Source organism: Colius striatus, chromosome 25, assembly GCF_028858725.1.
Source record: "Colius striatus isolate bColStr4 chromosome 25, bColStr4.1.hap1, whole genome shotgun sequence".
NCBI classification, from domain to species: domain Eukaryota; kingdom Metazoa; phylum Chordata; class Aves; order Coliiformes; family Coliidae; genus Colius; species Colius striatus.
Window position 1 is genome coordinate 3,504,418 of NC_084783.1, and position 20,748 is coordinate 3,525,165.

The 20,748-nt window shown below is 58.4% G+C and overlaps 3 protein-coding genes across 3 annotated transcripts; 2 read left to right on the plus strand and 1 right to left on the minus strand.

Annotated features, from left to right (window-relative positions):
* The first annotated feature begins 343 nt into the window (after nt 1–343).
* Nucleotides 344–1,755, plus strand: NR2C2AP (nuclear receptor 2C2 associated protein). Its single transcript, XM_010209742.2, has 5 exons — nt 344–424; nt 524–614; nt 707–812; nt 1,082–1,149; nt 1,397–1,755. Exons 1-5 carry the CDS (start codon nt 384–386, stop codon nt 1,511–1,513), a joined length of 423 nt encoding a protein of 140 aa, XP_010208044.1. The 5' UTR covers nt 344–383; the 3' UTR covers nt 1,514–1,755.
* A 390-nt stretch (nt 1,756–2,145) lies between these two features.
* On the minus strand, nt 2,146–8,862 carry RFXANK (regulatory factor X associated ankyrin containing protein). The gene is made up of 10 exons (XM_062015014.1): nt 8,786–8,862; nt 8,322–8,509; nt 7,053–7,130; nt 6,360–6,440; nt 5,980–6,045; nt 5,748–5,848; nt 4,733–4,858; nt 3,792–3,858; nt 3,552–3,632; nt 2,146–2,496 (listed from the first exon to the last, which is right to left on the minus strand). Exons 2-10 carry the CDS (start codon nt 8,500–8,502, stop codon nt 2,438–2,440), a joined length of 840 nt encoding a protein of 279 aa, XP_061870998.1. The 5' UTR covers nt 8,503–8,509; nt 8,786–8,862; the 3' UTR covers nt 2,146–2,437.
* Nucleotides 8,863–9,700: 838 nt separating this feature from the next.
* On the plus strand, nt 9,701–19,823 carry BORCS8 (BLOC-1 related complex subunit 8). The gene is made up of 5 exons (XM_062015048.1): nt 9,701–9,753; nt 12,325–12,437; nt 17,077–17,141; nt 17,606–17,713; nt 19,294–19,823. The coding sequence occupies exons 1-5, from the start codon at nt 9,717–9,719 to the stop codon at nt 19,334–19,336; spliced, it is 366 nt and encodes a 121-aa protein (XP_061871032.1). The 5' UTR covers nt 9,701–9,716; the 3' UTR covers nt 19,337–19,823.
* The last annotated feature ends 925 nt before the right edge of the window (nt 19,824–20,748 follow it).

Below are 20,748 nucleotides of genomic sequence, written 5' to 3' on the forward strand. Positions count from 1 at the left end.
TGCTGTCCCCCAATTCTGCTCAGGTGTCCCTAATCCTGTCCAGATGTCCCCAGTGTTTCTCACGATGTCCCCAATGCTTCTCAGATGTCCCCAGCCCTGTGCACGTGTCCCCAATGCTGCTGAGTGTCCCCAATGCTGCTGAGTGTCCCCAATGCTGCTCAGGTGTCCCCAATGCTGCTGGGTGTCCCCAATGCTGCTGAGTGTCCCCAATGCTGCTGGGTGTCCCCAGTGCTGCTGGGTGACCCCAATGCTGCTGGGTGTCCCCAATGCTGCTGGGTGTCCCCAATGCTGCTCAGGTGTCCCCAGTGCTGCTGAGTGTCCCCAATGCTGCTGGGTGACCCCAGTTTTGCCCCTGGGCTCACCCCCTCTCTCTGCAGGCAGCGATGCCCCTGGAGCCCCTGATCTGTGCTGACACAGGCACCCGGTGAGTCCCAGCTCCCCCCAAGGGTCCCCCCCAGATGCCCTGCAGGGACCTCATGTCCCAGCCATGTCACCCCCTGTCCCCTGCCCCGTGTCCCTGCAGGGTGAGCTCCGTGCTTAACCGGGACGTGAAGCAGTTTGGCAAGAAGCACATGTTCGATGGGAGCGAGGAGACTTGCTGGAACTCGGCTGAGGTCCAGGGGAGGGGACAGGGAGGGGGTGGGACAGGAGCTGGCTGCAGGGGAGTGCCCCAGTGACACAGCCCCACTGTCATTCCTGCCCTCAGGGGACGTGCCAGTGGGTCACTCTGCATTTCCCTCGAGCTGTCAAGGTCTCACAGCTCCACATCCAGTTCCAGGGGGGATTTTCCAGCCAGCTGTGCACGCTGGAAGGTGAGGAGCTGCTCTGGGGGGGGTCCCTCTGCCTCTATTTACCTGCACACCCCCCCCCCCCAGCTCTTTGTTGTGGGGACCAGGGGTATCTTTTAGCCATTCCAAACATGCTTGAGGCCATGGGCTGCAGCAGAAGGGGGTGAACAATGAGAACTTGGGGCTTCTCTGGGATGCTTTGGGTGCAAATGGGAACCTGGTCCCTGCACTGAGGCCATGGCAGCTATTGGAGGCTCCAGGAGCACCTGAGCTGCCTCCACTCACCTTCCCAGGCTCCAGAGCAGGTGAAGAACCAGTGAAGCTGCCTGTCCTGTACCCTGAGGACACCAATGCCATGCAGATATCCTTTGCCCAGCTTGGTGGGGGATGGTTTAGAGCTACCTGGGGCTGTGGAGGGGGAGCAGGGGGTGATGGCACTGCTGGGCTTTAACCAACAGCTCTGTGGGTGCTTGTTGGCACTTTGCTGCTGCTGTGGGTACCCAGCAGAGCTGGAGCAGCTCCAGCCATCCCTGGGCATGACCCACTGGGGTGTCTCCCATGGGAACTGCTGTCCCTTGGCCTGGTTTTCTCCTTTATGGGCCCTGCACAGATTCCAAGTGGAGGAGACAGTGCTGGATAAGCTGAAGATCACCTTTGAGAAGAGCACAGACTTCTTTGGGAGGATTGTGGTGTATCACCTGGGGGTGCTGGGGGAGAGGCTCTAAGGGCAGTCTGGGGGGCTGCTCCCCCATTGCCTCCCCAAGGGTGTGTGTGGGGGGTGGAAACCAGGGCAACAAACCCCATCAGTGGGGCCCTGCAGCCCCCAATTGCACCCCCAGGTGCTGAGAGGGGGCTCCATGGGATGGCAGTGATGGAGGGCACCAGTGCAGGCACCCAAGTGCTGGACTTCTGAGCTTTTGGTGGTACACAGCCTGTGGAACCACCCAAATAAATGGTGTCCCCTCTCCTCCTGGCTGTTTCCCCTGTGACTGAGCCCTCCAGGGTTTGCCATGACCATGCTGGAGTGTGGCTTGAGCAAGGAGAGGAGTGTCCCCTCTATGTGCTGTGGGCTCTGGCTCTCTTTTGCCTTTGCCAGCCACTTCTTGGAGCCCTGTGAGGGCCCTGCTGGGCTGTCAGAGTGATGTTTCCTCCAGGGTTTTACTCCTGCCTCTGGATATTTCCCTGGCTGGTTGTGGTGCTGTGTGCAGAGAGGGCTTGGCAAGTTCATGGTAGGAAGATCTGCTCTGCAGAGGGACCAGCAGGGCATTGGGGGTGGTTCAGGCCTTGAGGAGGTTGATTGACCCAGTTTCTCACTGGTGCTGGGATTGGGGTCTGGCAATGGACAGGGCTCCACACAGCTGCTCTAGCATTTACTTCCATCAATGCAATACCTGAGTGCACACAGACATGGAGCAGCCCAGCCTGAGAGGGCAGAAATGCAGCTGAGGAATGCATGTCCCCAGGTGTGAGGCACTGTGGCTGTGCCCCCACTCCAGGAGAGGCAGAGATCCAGCAAGGGCAGGGGGGTCCTGGCACCCTTCACATGCCCCTTGCCCAGGGCATCAGCCCACTGCCCATTTTGGGCTGGCTGGGTGAGGCTGTGGTGGTCCCAGAAGAGAGCAGTGCCTCAGTGCTGCAGCAGTGCAGCATCACTCCAGCTCCTTCCTCTGAAACAGCTTGAGGATGTGATTTTCAATAACCTGTTGGACTAATGGAGGAGAGAGAAGTGAAACCCAGGGGAAGCAAGCCTGGGAGAAGCCAGTACCACCATGGGCAGGGCAGGGCCACCATTTTGCTCCAGGAAACCCCTTTCTCCAGGGGCTTGTCCCCATCTCCCCTGGCCCAGGTCTATCCCCAGCCCAGGTCTGTCCCCAGCCCAGGTCCATCTCTCCTGCCCAGTTCCACCTGAAGCCCCTGCTCTATCTCCCCTGCCCAGCTCCATCTCCAGCCCCTGCTCTATCTCCCCAGCCCCTGCTCCATCTCCCCTGCCCAGCTCAGTCTCCCCTACCCAGCTCCATCTCCAGCCCCTGCTCCATCTCCCCTGCCTGGCTCGATCTCCATCCCCAGCTCTATCTCCCCTGCCCAGCTCAGTCTCCCCTGCCCAGCTCCACCTGAAGCCCCTGCTCCATCTCCCCTGCCCCTGCTCCATCTCCCCAGCCCAGCTCCATCTGAAGCCCCTGCTCCATCTCCCCTGCCCAGCTCCAGCTCCATCTCCAGCCCCAGCTCCACCTGAAGCCCCTGCTCCATCTCCCCTGCCCAACTCCATCTCCATCTGAAGCCCCTGCTCCATCTCCAGCCCCAGCTCCATCTCCCCTGCCCAGCTCCATCTCCCCAGCCCAGCTCCATCTGAAGCCCCTGCTCCATCTCCCCAGCCCAGCCCCATCTGAAGCCCCTGCTCCATCTCCCCTGCCCAGCTCCAGCTCCATCTCCAGCCCCAGCTCCATCTCCCCTGCCCAACTCCATCTCCACCTGAAGCCCCTGCTCTATCTCCCCTGCCCAGCTCCCTCTCCAGCCCCTGCTCTATCTCCCCAGGGCCTGCTCCATCTCCCCTGCCCAGCTCCACTGAAGCCCCTGCTCCATCTCCCCTGCCCAGCTCCATCCCCTGCCCAGCTCTGTTTTGCAGGGGGAGCAAGTGCAACAGAACCCAGCTCGATTTCTCTAGCCCAGTTTCTCTGTGTGGCAGAGTGGTGAGCTGTGGTGGAAGGTGGCAAAAAAAAGCAAGCTGGGAATTGCCTGGAGCCTTTCTGGGGAGAGAACACTTACCTTTCTTGTGTCCCAAAGCAACAGCCAGATCCATGGGGGTGTAACCAGAATCTGCCTCTGTTGTCAGGTCGGCTCCACGAGCTGCAAGCAGGGCACGGGGTGAGGAGACCCCCAGGAAGCCTTCATCCCCCTCTGACTGGTGTGGGGGAGGAAGGGGCTGCTCAGTTTGTCCCCCCAGGCTCTCTCCCTGAGGCAGTTAGCAAGCAGCAGGGATGGGAGGCTGCAGATGTTCCCCATTACCTAGAAGGGCTTCCACACACTTGACGTGGTTCCCACGCACGGCGTAGAGCAGGGGGGTGCCTCCGTTCTGTGGGGAGAGGGAAGGGGCTGTGGCACTGCCAGCCTGGCTCAGGGCTTCTCCCCAACCCACCATCATCCCCTTTCCACCCCCTCCCACTTCCAGGGTGGGAATTGTCTGGCAGAGGAGCTCTAGGCAGGTGTTGCTGTTTGTATCCCAGCATGGTGGGGTGGGAAGGGTCCTGCAGAGCTGCTCCAGCCCCAGCCCCTGCTCAAGCAGCTTCCCCTGGCTCAGGGGCACAGGAACGTGTCCAGCTGGGGTTGGAAACCTCCTGAGAAGGAGCCTCCACACCCTCCCTGGGCAGCCTGGGCCAGGGCTCCCTCACCTCAGCACCAAAGGACTTGCTCCTCCTGTGCCAGGGGCACTGCCTGTGTGCCAGCCTGTGCCTGTTACCCCTTGTCCTGGCACTGGCCACCACACACCAAACACTGGCCCCATCCTCCTGACACCCACCCTGCAGGGATTGATCAGCACTGCTGAGGTGCCCCTGAGCTCAGGCTTCTCTTCTCCAGTTGAACAGCCCCAGGGCTGCAGCCTTTCCTCCTCACACACATATTCCATCCCTCAGCACCTCGGTGGCCCTGCACTGGCCTCTCTCCAGCACTTCCCTGTCCCTCTGCAGCTGGGGAACCCAACTTTTGAATATTCAAGACACCCTGAAGCTCTGAGCCCTGTTTCCTTGCAGCTGGGAACATCCCCAGTGTGAGCAACTGAGGAAACCCACTCACAATCATCACCCAGGTTCCCTTCTCAGAGCTGCCTGAGCCTGGGAAGCACCTCAGAGAGCAACAGCACTACTAAACTCAGCCCACAGCAACATGACCTCGGTGCTGCTTTGTTTCCCAAGCAGCTGTGCAGAGCCCTCCCCTGCTCTGGCACTCACCCAGTCATAGCTGTTGATGTCCACGTTCCTCTCCAGCAGCAGGGTGACGATGTCGGTGTAGCCGCCCATACTGGCCAGGGCCAGGGCACTCTCCCTCTCCTTGGCCAGCACATGGGGGTCTGCACCCTGGGAAGGAGCTGAGCTGAGACCTGAGGTGCTCAGCACAACCTGGAGGCACCCAGGGATTGTAAAGCCAGGTCCTGATGCTTCACAGGGATGGCTCAGGTGATCCCAGTGACCTCTCCTTGCCACCACCAGCCATGGCAGGTGGGGACTTAAAAGCCCTTCTCTGGTGTGAGTAAATTGAGCCTGATGGTTCCTGTTACTCAGCCCCTTCTCCCCCATCCCCACACAGCATCCACCATCTCTTCTGATACTCATTGACCTCAAAAACCTCCCTGTTCCCCAAGCCCTGCCAGCCATGGCTCTCTCCTGGACCTCACTCTAGCCTTTACCAGCCTTATCACCTCATTTCTCTGGGCTTCTGGCTGTCTCTCTGGGGATGCATTGCAGTTTTGCTGCTAAGAGAGTAAAAGAGCCAGAGTTTGGCCAGTGGAATGTGGGACTGAGCTTTGGGGAGCAGCTTGATCCAGAGCACAGGAGGATCTGGTTCCTGCTCCCCCCTCCAGCCCTCAGCTGCAAACCCAGCACTGAAGGACGATGCAGCAACGAGCTCATTAACTGCAATGATACCTCAGTGAGCACATTTGCCAGCAGATTACAGGGCCCAAGTGATAAGCTTGGGTCTCAAATTACCAATAAGCAGATATTTAATGACAAGCAGTTATTGCCAGCTGGGAGAGAAGGCTCTGCATGCTCCTGGCTCAGCTCACAGCCCAGCAGGGAGCAGCACCCGACAGCATCTGAACCATCAGCTCTGCAAACGTGGCCCCTTCAGTGCCAGGGGAAAGATGGGCTGAGGTGATAGCAGGGATGGTGCTGGGCAATTTGGTAGCTGCTGGGGATGGAGAGGGGAATGTGCCATGAAGGAGGGGCTGCCTGGCAGAAGCCTCACCCACTGCAGCAGGTGACGGACCGTTTCGATCTCGCCGAAGGCTGCAGCCCAGATCAGTGGGGTGAAACCTCTCTCATCTGGTTTGTTGACCAAGTTCTCTCCTGCACAAACATGGATGAGACAAGAAGGGTAAAGCCTTGTCTGTCCTCCCACTGAGGAGTTGATCAAAGGGCATGCTGTGGCCTGGCAGGGTTCTGTGTGACCAGAGGTGAGAAGCCCAAGGGACACGTACCTTTCCTCAGGTGCTCTTTCAGCTGGCTGAGCTCTCCTTGGGCAGCAAGCTGGTGGATGGACAGTGCTGGGGGACAGAAAGGATTCATCTATCAGCACAAAGACTTTGCTCAGTTCAACACCCAGCATCTGCAGGTGAGTCCCTGCAAGCCTGGGGTGGCTGTGACCAAGACAAGCCTCCAGCTGAGCCCATGGGTGACCAACAGCCCTGTGCTGCAGAGCTGGGACAGCCATGCTGAGCTCTGGGAGCAATGGCAGCACAGGGAGAGCCTGAGACAGCAGCTCTGGGGACACTGAGCATGGCAGCAGGAGATGGAGAAAGGTTCTGCCCCCTCTATACCTCCCATGCACATCCCAGGGGCTCTGCCAGGCCATACTCACTGTCCAGTGTGGCAGGGAGGGCTGAGACCTCGTTGCCTCTCTGCCTGTTGGTCAGAGTGTTTGAGTGCTTCAGGGGGAAACCTGTTCCAGAGAGAGCAGAGAGTCAGGACACATCTCCCCCATGCACAAGGAAGAACTACCCTGACTTGAGGCCAAGAGCTGCATGAAAGCTCAGGTCTCCTGAGCCTTATCTGAAGCTGTTCCCTCCTGTCCCAGGACAAAACAAGTCCTGCAAATAAAGGAAGGATTCCCTTGCAAGTAAAGAGCCTGGAGACTGAGGTTTGCCCAGTGCCCAGCAACCAACAGCTGAGCAGGGAAGATAAAACAGCCTGAGCAGCTGCCTAAGGAGAGGCAGGGCCCATCTGAGGCACCATGGGAGGCAGAGATCTGCCCTTAATGGCATCATTGCAAATGATATACTGCAGAGGACAGCCTGGGGGATGCACTTGAGCTCCCCCTCTTGTCTCCAAACCTTGACCCCTCGATGTGTTTTCAACAAGAGGTCTCTAGTTTAATGAGGAAAGGGTTTGGCAGCTCCAGTTGCACTGCATGGAGCTGCAGCAGCCACCTCTGAGTGCTGGCACAGGGTCTGGATTTGGACTTGCCATGTTATGGGAGGGACTAGCAGCAGACCACCAGCCTTTGTGGGATGAGAGACCCAAGTGGCCTCTCTTTCACCTCAGCAACACTCACTGTCAAGGGCTGAGAGCTCTGTGCTCCTCTGCCTGTCCATGGAAGCAGCTGAGGGCTTTGGGACAGCACCTGCTCCACCTACAAAACAAGAGCAAAACAAAGAGTGGCCACTGTGGACCTGAGTTCTGCTTCTTGGGGCATCAGCCTGAGCTCCACACACAACACAGAGACTCCCACAGGCAGCCCAGCCCCAGGGCACTTTGGTTTAGAGGGGGACAGACACTGCAGGACCCTGGGTGTGCCCTGGATCCCACCACCCCAGCACTCACCATGTCCTGGATTCCACCACCCCATCACCCCCAGCATTCACCATGCCCTGGATCCCACCACCCCATCACCCCCAGCACTCACCATGCCCTGGATCCCACCACCCCATCACTCACCATGCCCTGGATCCCACCACCCCCAGCACTCACCATGCCCTGGATCCCACCACCCCCAGCACTCACCATGCCCTGGATCCCATCGCCCCATCACCCCCAGCACTCACCATGCCCTGGATCCCACCACCCCATCACCCCCAGCACTCACCATGCCCTGGATCCCACCGTCCCATCGCCCCCAGCACTCACCATGCCCTGGATCCCACCATCCCATCACCCCCAGCACTCACCATGCCCTGGATCCCACCACCCCATCACCCCCAGCACTCACCATGCCCTGGATCCCACCACCCCCAGCACTCACCATGCCCTGGATCCCACCACCCCATCACCCCCAGCACTCACCATGCCCTGGATCCCACCACCCCATCACTCACCATGCCCTGGATCCCACCACCCCCAGCACTCACCATGCCCTGGATCCCACCACCCCCAGCACTCACCATGCCCTGGATCCCACCACCCCCAGCACTCACCATGCCCTGGATCCCATCACCCCATCACCCCCAGCACTCACCATGCCCTGGATCCCATCACCCCATCACCCCCAGCACTCACCATGCCCTGGATCCCACCACCCCATCACCCCCAGCACTCACCATGCCCTGGATCCCATCACCCCATCACCCCCAGCACTCACCATGCCCTGGATCCCATCACCCCATCACCCCCAGCACTCACCATGCCCTGGATCCCACCACCCCATCACCCCCAGCACTCACCATGCCCTGGATCCCATCACCCCATCACCCCCAGCACTCACCATGCCCTGGATCCCATCACCCCATCACCCCCAGCACTCACCATGCCCTGGATCCCACCACCCCATCACCCCCAGCACTCACCATGCCCTGGATCCCACCACCCCATCACCCCCAGCACTTACCATGCCCACAGTCCCAGGCTGGCTGCAGATGCCCTGGCTGGGCACCGCTGGCATCCATGTCCCTGGTCCCAGGCAGCTCCTCTGTGCCTGCTGCTGCCTTTTGACCCTTTTTGGGGAGCTCCAGGGTATCCCCTTTATTCGAGGGGGTCCCCACCAGCCTGGCTGCTCCTTCACCTTCCATGGGGCAGCTGCCACACAACAGCACACGAGGAAGAGCCAGAAAGTGGGGGGTTAAGGGGGAGGGGGGAGATGCCAGCTCCTTGAGCTTCAAACCACCAACCCCCTCCCGTGCCCTCGATGCAGTTTGAGATCCAGCTCGCCCCGTCTATCCCCATCACCAGGGACCATCCTGAACCTTCCATCCTCACCCAGCTCCAAGGGACACCCCCCAAACTCCTCACCCCCCACCTCCAGCCCCCTCCGTGCCCGGGATGCCCGACGGCACCCAGCTCAGCTCAACCCACCGCCATCCTCCGGCGTGTCCCTCCGTCCGTGGGGCTGGGGAAGGGGCTGCAGGGGCTGCCCGAGGGCAGAACGGGGATGGGGGGTGGGGATGGGGCAGAGCAGCGCCCGCCCCGTCCATTGACGGCACGGAGGAGGGCTGGCTGCCGTTAAAGCGACAGTCCCTTCCATGCCAGGAGCAGAAGCACCCAGCTCCGAGGCTGTGTCTAGGAGGGTTTGGGATGGTTTTTGGCAGCGGGGAGTGCAGGGGGGTATTGCTCCAGCTGAGGAGCATCCCCTGCAGAGCTGCTGCTCCCCATCTCATGCATTTGTGTTGCATTTCCCAGATGGCAACATGCCGTGTGCTGGGGCTCAGGGAATTGTTTTGCATGCAGCTGCTTTCCATAGGGGGGATCTTTGAGCTCATGGCTGCTTGTAGAGCTCTCAGCTTCTTCTCAGGCATCTCCTCAGGGTTCTCTGCACCCCCCCAAGATGCCCCAGGTGGATTCCACTTGACACAAGCCACGTGGCTCGTTTCTTTTTAAGGGTTAATTAGCTTTGGGTGGTTGTGACAGCAAAGCTCAAGGTTCCTCCACTCTCTCACCCACCACAAACCTCCCAAAACAGCCTCGAAATTGGGCCAAAACAAACCCCACAACAAACCCACCCAAAAAGACCAGGCAGGGCTGTCTTTATCTTAACACATAGACCAGTAATGCCCCAGCTGGGGCACCTCCAGCCGGCCCTGGGGGTGCTGGAGGCCCGTGGGGGGGGTGGGATGTGGGGGGTGGGATGTGGGGGGTCGCACAGGACCGATGCGGCTGCGGAACGCTGGTGCCGGGGCGGTGCTGCCCGCCGGAGCCGCTGCGCCGAGGTTTGCGGCCGGGCCGGTGTTGGAGGGCACCGCGGGAAGCGGAAGCGGCGGCGGGGCGGGCCGGGGCGGGCCGGGGCGGGATGGAGGAGCCCGAGATGCAGCTGAAGGTGAAGAAAGGTGGGAGCGGGCTCGGGAGAGAGCGGCGGGGCCGGGGCGAGCGGGGCGCGGCGGGTCTGAGTCGCGACGGGGCGCGGGCACAACGGGGCTGGGTATGGCGGGACCCCCGAGGGGCGGGAAGGGCCCTGCAGAGCTCATCCAGCCCCAGCCCCTGCTCCAGCAGCTGCCCCCGGCTCAGGGGGCACAGGGACGTGTCCAGGGGGGTTGGAAACGTCCTGAGAAGGAGCCTCCACACCCTCCCTGGGCAGCCTGGGCCAGGGCTCCCTCAGCTCAGCACCAAAGGACTTTCTCCTGTGCCAGTGGAACCAGAGAATCACAATGGGGGAGGATTGGAAGGAACCTTTAGAGCTCCTCCAGCCCTAAAGCTGGTTCCTCATGGTCAGGGGGCACAGGAATGTGTCCAGATGGGTTTGGGAACCTCCTAAAGAACCTCCCTGGGCAGCCTGGGCCAGGGCTCCCTCACCTCAGCACCAAAGGACTTGCTCCTCCTGTGCCAGGGGCACTGCCTGTGTGCCAGCCTGTGCCTGTTACCCCTTGTCCTGCCACTGGCCACCACACACCAAACACTGGCCCCAGCCTCCTGACACCCACCCTGCAGGGATTGATCAGCATTGCTGAGATCCCCCTGAGCTCAGCCTTCTCTTCTCCAGACTGAACAGCCCCAGGTCCCACAGCCTTTCCTCACAAGGAAGATGCTCCAGTCCCCTCAGCATCTTGGTGTCCCTGCACTGGCCTCTCTCCAGCAGTTCCCTGTCCCTCTGCAGCTGGGGAGCCCAGAACTGGCCACAGGACTCCAGCTGAGGCCTCAGCAGGGCAGAGCAGAGGGGGAGCAGAACCTCCCTTGACCTGCTGCCCACACTCTCTTGCTGCCCCCAGGCTGCCATTGGCTCTTGCCCACGAGGCCACGTTGCTGCTCATGGGCAGTTCATTCTCACCCAGCACTCCCAGGTTTCTCTCCTGGAGCTGCTTCCCAGCAGGTCACCCCCAGCCTGTGCTGGTGCTGGGCTTGTTCCTCCCCAGCTGCAGGACTCTGCCCTTGCCCTTGGTGCCCCTCAGCAGGTTCCTCTCTGCCCAACTCTCAGCCTGCCCAGCTCTCACTGACTGGCAGCACAATGAGCCTGAGATGAGATGAATCCATGTGACTGATACAGAGCAGGAGCCTCCAGCCCAGGAGATCCCAGTTCTCCCCAGTAGCCACAACACAGCAGCACTGGGAGCTGCCACCACTCACCTCCTGCCCCTCCAAATGGGTGAGAAAGGGCCCAGTGATGGGCATAACCCACATGGTCCTTAGAGCAGAACAAACAGAGCTTGTAGGGGACTGTGGAGGTGGTGACATCCCAGGCTGCTCTGTCTGTGCTGGAGCCCAACTCAGCCCCAGCTGCAGGTGCCCTTGTGAGGAGAGTGGAAGTGGCTGTGTAGTGGGATTTTGCCCTCATAGAATTAGAGAGTCCTTTCAGTTGGAAAAGCCCTTGAAGCTACTGCAGTCCCAGCCCTCCCCTCACCCTGCCCAGCCCAGCACTGACCCACAGCCCTCAGCACCTCAGCTCCAGGGCTTTGGGATTCCTCCAGGGCTGGGCACTCCCCCAGCTCCCTGGGCAGCCTGGCACAGGGGCTGACACCCCTCTCAGGGAAACAGTTCTGCCTCAGCTCCAGCCTCAACCTCCCCTGGGGCAACTCCAGCCCATTTCCTCTTGTCCCATCCCTGTCTTCTGCAGGTACAGCACAGCAAGACCTTCCCAGCTCTGTGTGGAAGTTTGCACAAGCATCTTGGAATCAGAGACTCACTTGGGTTGGGAAAGACCTTGAAGGTCATTAAATCCCAGCCCAGCACTGACCCACAGCCCTCAGCACCTCAGCTCCATGGCTTTGGGGTCCCTCCAGGGCTGGGCACTCCCCCAGCTCCCTGGGCAGCCTGGCACAGGGGCTCACACCCCTCTCAGGGAAACAGTTCTGCCTCAGCTCCAGCCTCAACCTCCCCTGGGGCACCTTGAGGCCGTTTCCCCTTGTCCTGTCTATCAGAGCAGAGCCCGACCCCCAGCTCCCTGCAGCCTCCTGTCAGGGAGTGTCAGAGAGTGCTGCTGTCTCCCCTCAGCCTCCTTCAGACTAAACACCCCCTGGTCCCTCAGCTGCTCCCCATCAGATTGTGCCCCAGCCCTTTCCCCAGCTCTGGGCATGCTCCAGCCCCTCAGGGTCTTTCTCAGCATCATGGAATCCTTTGGGTTGGCAAAGCCCCTGAAGCTGCTGCAGTCCCAGCCCTGCCCTCACCCTGCCCAGCCCAGCACTGACCCACAGCCTCAGCACCTCAGCTCCAGGGCTTTGGGATCCCTCCAGGGCTGGGCACTCCCCCAGCTCCCTGGACAGCCTGGCACAGGGGCTCACACCCCTCTCAGGGAAGCAGCCTCAGCTCCACCTTTATGAACAGACCCACGTCAGACACCAGCTGCAGTTCTGCTCCATCCCTGTGTTGGGGACAGAACCAGCTCTCTGAGACACCTTTTCTAACCCCACTATTTGCTCTCTACTTTCCATAACTCCCCTCCCACCTCTCTCTCTCTTCTCTTGGGGCAGTGACAGACAAGTTCACAGAGAGCATGTACGTGTTGGCCAACGAGCCCTCGGTGGCTCTGTTCCGGCTGCAGGAGCACGTGCGCCGCTCCCTCCCCGAGCTGGCTCAGCACAAGGTGAGTCATGGAGCACTTTGAGCCTCCAAAACTATCACCCACCAGGGCACAACATGCTTCTCTGGCCCTCTCACACCTCCCTGGGTGGTGGGGATAAGGGTAGAAGGGAGGGAATGAACCCAAGAGGTGCTGTAGGACCTGCCTGTGGGGCTGAGGGGATGTTGCAGGGAAAGAAACCCACCTTGAGGGTTCAGCCATGGTCCTGTGTGGGTTCCTGTGTGGACACAAAGGGGGAATGAGGAGCCTGTTTTGCAGAGGGAGATGTTAAATCTTATTACCTCTGTGCACACTGCCAGGTTTTTATCTCCTCCATCAAATGAGGAGGGGAAGGGGGAGAGTGAGGGAACAAGTGTGAAGAGCCCACATGAGGCAAAGCAGGATAATGAATTGCATCTCCCAGCTGTGCTCCCACTCCCCTCCCATGCCAGCCTTGTCCTTCTCCCTCTTCTGCCAGTCATGATTCATTAGGAGTGATGGCTCATGAATAGATTACTGCTTCATGTCTATGCTAATGCACTGTCAGGCCCCATTTTTCACCTGTGCTTTCCAGCCCTGCTTTCCAAATTAACCTGGGCTGTGACACTGGATTATTCAATTATTTATTAAGGTTTTCTGTCCATGTGCTGGTGGGTACAGAGAGGAGTGTTGGGGATGTACAGCAGGGGCTGAGACAGCTTTGTAAGGTTATTCCTGAGCTGTCTCTTGCTGTCATCTCATCAAGATTAGTCCCAGTTCCAGGGGATGTGTCCTGAACAAAAGGAAATGGAGCAATTGGGTGACAACTGGAGCAGTTTCCATGGTGGAGGGGTGATGGGGTGAGGGAGGGGCAGCTCTGAGGGCTGCTGGGCAGTGGGGTTGTGCCACACAGGGTCTCTCAAAACCTTTACTCTCTCATTGGCTTGGAATCATTTTGGCTGGCAAAGCCCTTGAAGCTCCTACAGCCCAGCCCTCCCCTCACCCTGCCCAGCCCAGCAGTGACCCACAGCCCTCAGCACCTCAGCTCCAGAGCTTTGGGATCCCTCCAGGGCTGGGCACTCCCCCAGCTCTCTGGGCAGCCTGGCACAGGGGCTCACACCCCTCTCAGGGAAACAGTTCTGCCTCAGCTCCAGTCTCAGCCTCCCCTGGGGCAACTCCAGCCCATTTCCTCTTGTCCTGTCATTCATTATTTAGTAGCAGAGACCAACCCCCAGCTCCCTGCAGCCTCCTGTCAGGGAGTGTCAGAGAGTGCTCCTGGCTCCCCTCAGCCTCCTCTTCTCCAGGCTCAACACCCCTGTGAGGGCCCTGCCTGCTCCTCCCTGCTGCTAACCAGTCCCTGGTGGGAACTGGGAGGATTAAACATACCTCAGGCCAGTTCTGTGCTGCCAGGCTGCTGGTGGCTCATGGACAGGTTCTCTCTCCTTGCTTCCACTCTGCTGTTACCTCAGTTTCAGGTGTTGCTGTTTGAACAGGCTTGTCAAGCCTTTGAACCCAGGCAGCCAAACCCCAGGAGGGAGGGATGTGCTCAGGACCCTGACAGGGATGTTCAGTCAGATGGGGATGGGTATTTTGGGTTCCTCTGCCAGATCCCATTGGCTTTGTGGGTAGGGACTGGAGCAGGAGGGTGTCAGCAGGGCTGTGCAGTGAGGGAACACTGTCAGGTTGTAGCTAAGTCAGAGCAAGGGGAAGTGGGGTGGTTTTAACTCTTCAGGACAGAGAAGAAGACAAAGAATTAGCCTGTGTGGATCCAGTCTCAGGTAATTCAGCCTGAAGATAGAGGTGATATATAAAGGAAACAGACTTTGTTGGTGGTTCCCATCTCCAGTGACTCCATCTCTGGCTGATGGAGTTCTCCTCAGCCTCCAGAATTCCCAGGGGGATGAGACCTCTGGCAAAATGGAGAGGGAGAAAAGCTGCTGTAAGGAGAAGGTCACCTCAGTGCCCTGACAGCAACCAACCTATGTGAGTTGATAAATCATCCTGATGCCTTCCTCACTGGCCCAAAGGGACAAGGTGCAGCCTGATGCCAGGCCCTTGCTACTGCCTCCTCACTCTGCAGCTCAGGGGCCTCTCTGGCTTCTGCCTGGTCCTTGAACAACTCCCATCTCCTCCTTCATTCACTTCTGAGCAGCAGGAACACCTCCCTAGTGCTGCTGTGTGGTAATAGCTGGCTTTAGGTCTTAAGCTGCACCCAGAGGCATGTGCTGGGAGTCTGGAGAAGGTTCAGCAGTGAGGAGCTGCAGGGAAAGGCTCTTGTTGCTAGGTAAGGACAGGAAAATGCTGGGAAGGCTGGGAAGAGCCATCCCTGGCTCCCATGCAGGGAAACCTTGACTTGAGCAAGGCTTTTCTCCCCTGACATCATCAGGAAGCTGAGGCAGTGTGGGATAAGTGGATGGTGAGGTGGATGGAGAACTGAATGACAGAGCCCAGAGGGTGGGATCAATGGCACAGAGTCCAGTGTGAGGCCTGTGGCCAGTGGGGTTCCACAGGGATGGGTTCTGGGGCCAGTCTGGTTCAACATCTTCATCAACCACCTGGGTGAGGGCACAGAGGGACCCTCAATGAGCTCCCTGCTGGCACTAAACTGGTAGAACTGGCTGATTCACCAGAGCCTGAGCTGCCAGTGAGTGAGCTGTGGGCAGGCTGAGAGTTGGGCACAGAGGAACCTGCTGAGGGGCACCAAGGGCAAGGGCAGAGTCCTGCAGCTGGGGAGGAACAAGCCCAGCACCAGCCCAGGCTGGGGGTGACCTGCTGGGGAGCAGCTCCAGGAGAGAGACCTGGCAGTGCTGGGTGAGAATGAACTGCCCATGAGCAGCAACGTGGCCTCGTGGGCAAGAGCCCAATGGCAGCCTGGGGGCAGCAAGAGAGTGTGGGCAGCAGGTCAAGGGAGGTTCTGCTGCCCCTCTGCTCTGCCCTGGGGAGGCCTCACCTGGAGTCCTGTGGCCAGTTCTGGGCTCCCCAGCTGCAGAGGGACAGGGAACTGCTGGAGAGAGGCCAGTGCAGGGACACCAAGATGCTGAGGGGACTGGAGCATCTTCCTTGTGAGGAAAGGCTGTGGGACCTGGGGCTGTTCAGTCTGGAGGAGACTGAGGGGGGAGCTCATTAATATTGACCAATATCTAACTGGTGGGTGTCAGGAGGCTGAGGCAGCACTTGTTTCTGTTGTACCCAGTGGCAGGACAAGGGATGATGGGATGAAGCTGCAACACAAACAGTTCCATTGAAACATAAGGAAGAACTATGTCAGTGTTTGAGTGAGGGAGCCCTGGCCCAGGCTGCCCAGGGAGAGTGTGGAGGCTCCTTCCTTGGAGCTCTTCAAAACCCACCTGGACACGTTCCTGTGTGACCTGATCTAGGTGGGAGCTGCTTCTGCAGGGGGGTTGGGCTGGATGAGCTCTAAAGGTCCCTTCCCACACCCACCATGCTGTGACTCTGTGGTGCTCAGAAGCAGCAGGACCATGGGCTGTGACACATCCAACTGAGCCAGTGCCATGGCAGAGTCTAAATGACTGTTAAAGTTTGTCTGGCACCTCTAGAGAGAGCAAGGAGAGGAGCTGCAGGAGGGTTTCTGTGTCTTTTGCAGCTGCTCCCACACACAAAGTGTGTTCCCAGCTACAGCCACAGCCACATGAAGCAGCATGAGGCTGTCTCTGTGGGGCTGTGAGTCCTGGCTCCAGGGGCCCTCTCCTGCAGAGCACAGCCTGCAGCAGGGCAGGCAGGGGCTTGTTCCTCTTTGGAGTTCAAAGCTATTTGGCCAAACATACTTCTGCTGATGCTTTGAGCAGCAGAAGGGCCTTTGGATCCTCTCCAAGCTCCTGCCTGACCTCCCTCACTCACAGAAAGAAGCCCTTGGATTTCTTCTGGCTTGTAACTAGACCCAGCAGCATAGTCTGAGGAAATAGCTCCCAGGAGGACACAAACCCAAGCTCAAACTGCTTTTGAAACAGTTCCCTATTGAGCTGCCTCTGAATTGAGCTGAGCTTTCATCAGGGTCTGTGTGTGTGTTGGGTTTTCCCTTCCCTTGGAGCTGCAGAGTACTGAGATGTCCCACACCAGGACTGGCTTGATGGAGGGATGCTCTTTCCAGCTCCCCAAAGGCAAAGCAGGTGCTGGGTGATGTCAGAGCTTCAGAGCAGAGGAGAACACAGGGCTGCTTCCAGCTGTGGAAGTGTTTCAGAACAGCAGATCCAATGAAATAAGAAGTTTCAGTGCTGTGAAGGAGATTGTTGCCTGGTTTTACATGAAGGACTAAGGACTGGACTGTGTTAGTTCAGATCCTGGCTGTTTGCTGGGCCAGGCAGCCTGAGAGAGCTTTACATAAACCAGAACTCCCTGCCAGGAGGCTGCAGGGAGCTGGGGGTCAGGCTCTGCTCCCCAGTAACAAGTGACAGGACAAGAAATGGGCTCAAGCTGCCCCAGGGGTGGTTGAGCTTGGAGCTGAGGCAGAACTGTTTCCCTGAGAGGGGTGTCAGCCCTGTGCCAGGCTGCCCAGGGAGCTGGGGGAGTGCCCAGCCCTGGAGGGATCCCAAAGCCCTGGAGCTGAGGTGCTGAGGGCTGTGGGTCAGTGCTGGGCTGGGCAGGGTGAGGGCAGGGCTGGGACTGCAGCAGCTTCAGGGGCTTTGCCAACCAAAACAATCCCATGACTCTGATTCTTCTCTTTCAGTCTGACATGCAGAGCTGGGAGGAGCAGAGCCAAGGAGCCATCTACACTGTGGAGTATGCCTGCAGGTACCAGAGCTCCCCCTGGGCTGAAGGGCTGCACCCACAGGCAGAGCTGGTGTGCTAAAAGCAGCACAGGAGCCTCCTGTGCTCCCCTGAGCCTCCCTGGTGTGAACTGAGGCAGTGGGTTGGAGGTGAGAAGGGACCAGGCAGAGCTTTCCCAACTGTTAATCCACTCACCAGCTGGAAAGGGTGTGAAGATGGGGCAGTGCCCAGCCCTGGAGGGATCCCAAAGCTGTGGGGCTGAGGTGCTGAGGGCTGTGGGTCAGTGCTGGGCTGGGCAGGGTGAGGGCAGGGCTGGGACTGCAGCAGCTTCAGGGGCTTTGCCAACCCAACCAATTGTCTGATTCTAAGATGCATCAGGTTGAGATTCTTACAACAGCTCTCTGTGAGGGGATGTGAACTCTAAACCCACAATACCTCTGGAAAACCTCATCAGCCTCCTCTCAACCCTCTTCTTTTCCTCCTTTCAGTGCCATAAAGAACATGACTGACAGCAGTGTGTACTTCAAGAGCATTGACAGCCTTCTCAGACAGGCCATAGCCATGAAGGATCAGCTGAACACTGCCCAGGGCCACAGGTACTGGGGGAGGTGACCCTGGGCTCATCCCAGGGAGGTTCTGGTGACATGACACACAGCTCTGGGCAAACATCTCAGCAGGTTGTCAAACAGCCCAAGCAGTTGTCTCAGAAAGGTGACTCTGGGCTGTGACTGGAGCCTCCCAATGATCTTCTGCCTTTGTTTCCTGGGGAGCAAATGATGTGGTTTGACAGAAGGGGAACTGGGAAAGAATTTCTTTCCTTATTGCAAGAGGTTTGGTTGTGTAAGACAGGAAATCAAAAGGTGTTTGGGGTGAGCTGCTGCTCCTCAGGTGGAGCAGGTGAGGGGCTGCATCTGGAGCTGTTCATCTGCTGCTGTTCCCTGTTATCTGTGTGGTTCTTTTTGGGGGCAAAGCCCTCCAGAGCTAAGCAGCAGCACAACAGTGACCTCCTCTAGTTGGTCCTGCTCTGGCAGAGGGGTTGCACTGGGTGATCTCTTGAGGTCTCTTCCAACCCTTAAGGTTCTGTGCTTCTGTAGGTTTGCAGTTGAACAACAGCTGCTGAAACACCTTGCAGCAGGTTGGCTGAGTCCAGTGTGCTTTGTCTCATGAGAAAGGGTGTTGGGTATTGGAGTCTGGCTGGGGAGCAGTGAGAGAATTCCCAAGTGCCCATCCTTGCTAAAACCAGCACAGTGAACACTGAGCCTCTGTCTTTGCAGAAAGCCTCTGCCTCAGGTTCTGTGTTTGCCCAGTTGCCCACGTGGAAGGGTCACACTGTGCAGCCCACAGCAGCTTTGGTGAGGCTTGGAAGGGACCTTTAAAGGTCATCTAAGTCCAACCCCACTGACACAGCAGGTCACACAGGAACACATCCAGGTGAGTTTGGGAACCCCCACAGCCTCCCTGGGCAGCCTGGGCCAGGGCTCCCTCACTCAAACACTGAAGAAGCTTTTCCTTAAGTTGAAGTGGAACTGTTTGTGTTCCAGCTTTTGTCTCTCACTCCTTGTCCTGTCACTGGACACTAAAGGAAAGGTGTTGCTGCATCCCCTTGCTATCCACCTTTTAAATACCTGTAAGTGTTAATGAGGTGCCCCTGAGCTCAGCCAGGCTCAGCAGCCCCAGGGCTGCAGCCTTTCCTCCTCACACACATGTTCCATCCCCTCAGCATCTTGGTGGCCCTGCACTGGCCTCTCTCCAGCAGTTCCCTGTCTCTCTGCAACTGAGGAGCTCAGAACTGGCCACAGGACTCCAGCTGAGGCCTCAGCAGGGCAGAGCAGAGGGGGAGCACAACCTCCCTGGCCCTGTTGCCCACACTCTCCTTGCTGCCCCCAGGCTGCCATTGGCTCTTGCCCATGAGGCCATGTTGCTGCTCAGGGTCAGTTTATTCTCACCCAGCACTCCTGATTCATGGTGGTTGGCTGCAAAGATCATCTCCCTTCCCATGGGGGCTGCTGTGAGCTGCCCCCTGCCCTGCAGCACCCTGAAAGCTGTTGCTTGTCTAAGCTGCTCTGCTCCAAGCATTGAGGTTTTCCTTGAGGGAAGCCCCTTTGGTTCTTCCCATCCTTCCAGCTGCTGCTCTCCTGCCTGTCTCCTCAATGCCACTGTCTCTTTCTTTTCCCAGCACTGTTGCTCCACAAGCCAAGAATCCTTCAGCCAGTTCCTGACTGCAGACCAGACTGACCCATCCTCTGCCACCTTCCCCAGCCCAGCTCTCCATTCTCCAGCCATGGGGAGGAGTGAAAAACCACCTGCTCCATCTGTGAAGCTGCACCCAAGCCTCTGCCCACCTCTCCCATCCCAGTGAAGGTGCTGAGCAGGGAAATCCTGCCACTGAGGTCAGGTCTACCTTTGGGGAGTGCTTTGGGGAACCCTTCCCACAGCACTTTGCAGGATGGGGGTGGATCTGCATTTGTCCTTTCCACTTCTCCTCCATGGCACACTGCTGCAGGGTTGGTTTTCCTCTCTACCTCTTGGCCACAGAAATAGCTCAGAAAAGAAAACTGGGTCTTGCTTTCAATGTTTCTGTGTGCAAATGTGATGTAGGCACACTCCAGCTTTGTGCAGGAGGCATTGTGCAAGGAGAGGTTTTCATCTGTGTGCCAAGGAGTTGGGTTTAGTGAGAACAATAATAAAGAGAAGGAGAAAACCACAACAAGAAAGTTCTAAAAGCTCCCCTTGTTGTTTGCTTCAGGCTGGGGGAGGGGGGTCATGGAACCTCCTGTGTGTTTCAAAGGCCATGGAGCAAAACCAAGACATAGAGAGTTGGAGTCATTCAAATGAAGGAAGAAACTGTCCTGTTCTGCAGAAACCCCAACCAAAAAGGACTTTCTTCAGCCCCTGTTAGCAGTGGGACAGGGAGCTGAACACAGAGCTCTGGAGGGCACTTTGAAAAGCAGCTTCAGGGTTCATCTCTCCTGGAAGCAACAGTTGTGTTCTGCTGGAGGATTTACTGAGGATGCAGAGACCAAAGAGATGGGGTTGTGCTGGGGAAAGCAGGTGTGTGCTGGGATAACACAGGGGAGAGGGTCAGTGGCTTCCCTTCACTCCCCAAAGTGCTTTGCTGGTTGTTGGATGATAAGGAATTGGGAGAGGAACTGAGCTTGTGGCTGCTCTGGGCCTGGGCAGAGCTGGCAGAGTAAAGGAGCAAGGTGTGTGGAGCAAGGTGTGTGGAGCAAGGTGTGTTCCTGGCTGTGTTCCACAGAAACACCCCACTGCCTTCAGTCCTTGTGCCACTGCACACCCTGTCCCAGCCCTCTGCCTCCACCATCAGCACTGGGGGCACTCAGGTGATGCTCAGAGAGGTCCCACCACCCCTGAGCAAAGCCAAGGCTTGAGCTGCTCCAGCACAAACCCTTCCCTGCTGAGGGCTGCTGAAAGCCCTGCTCAGGCTGCAGTGCTCTGCCCAGGGCAGGGGGGTGCTGGTGCCCTCACAGCAGGCTCTGCCACCCCTCACCCACCCTCTGCACCTTGGTGCCATCTCTCTTGCTCCTCCATCACCTCCTGGGTTTCTTACACCTGCCAGGTTGGTTGGTGCAGTGCTGGCTCCAGGGGATGGAGGAGGAAAGGAGGGGCAGGA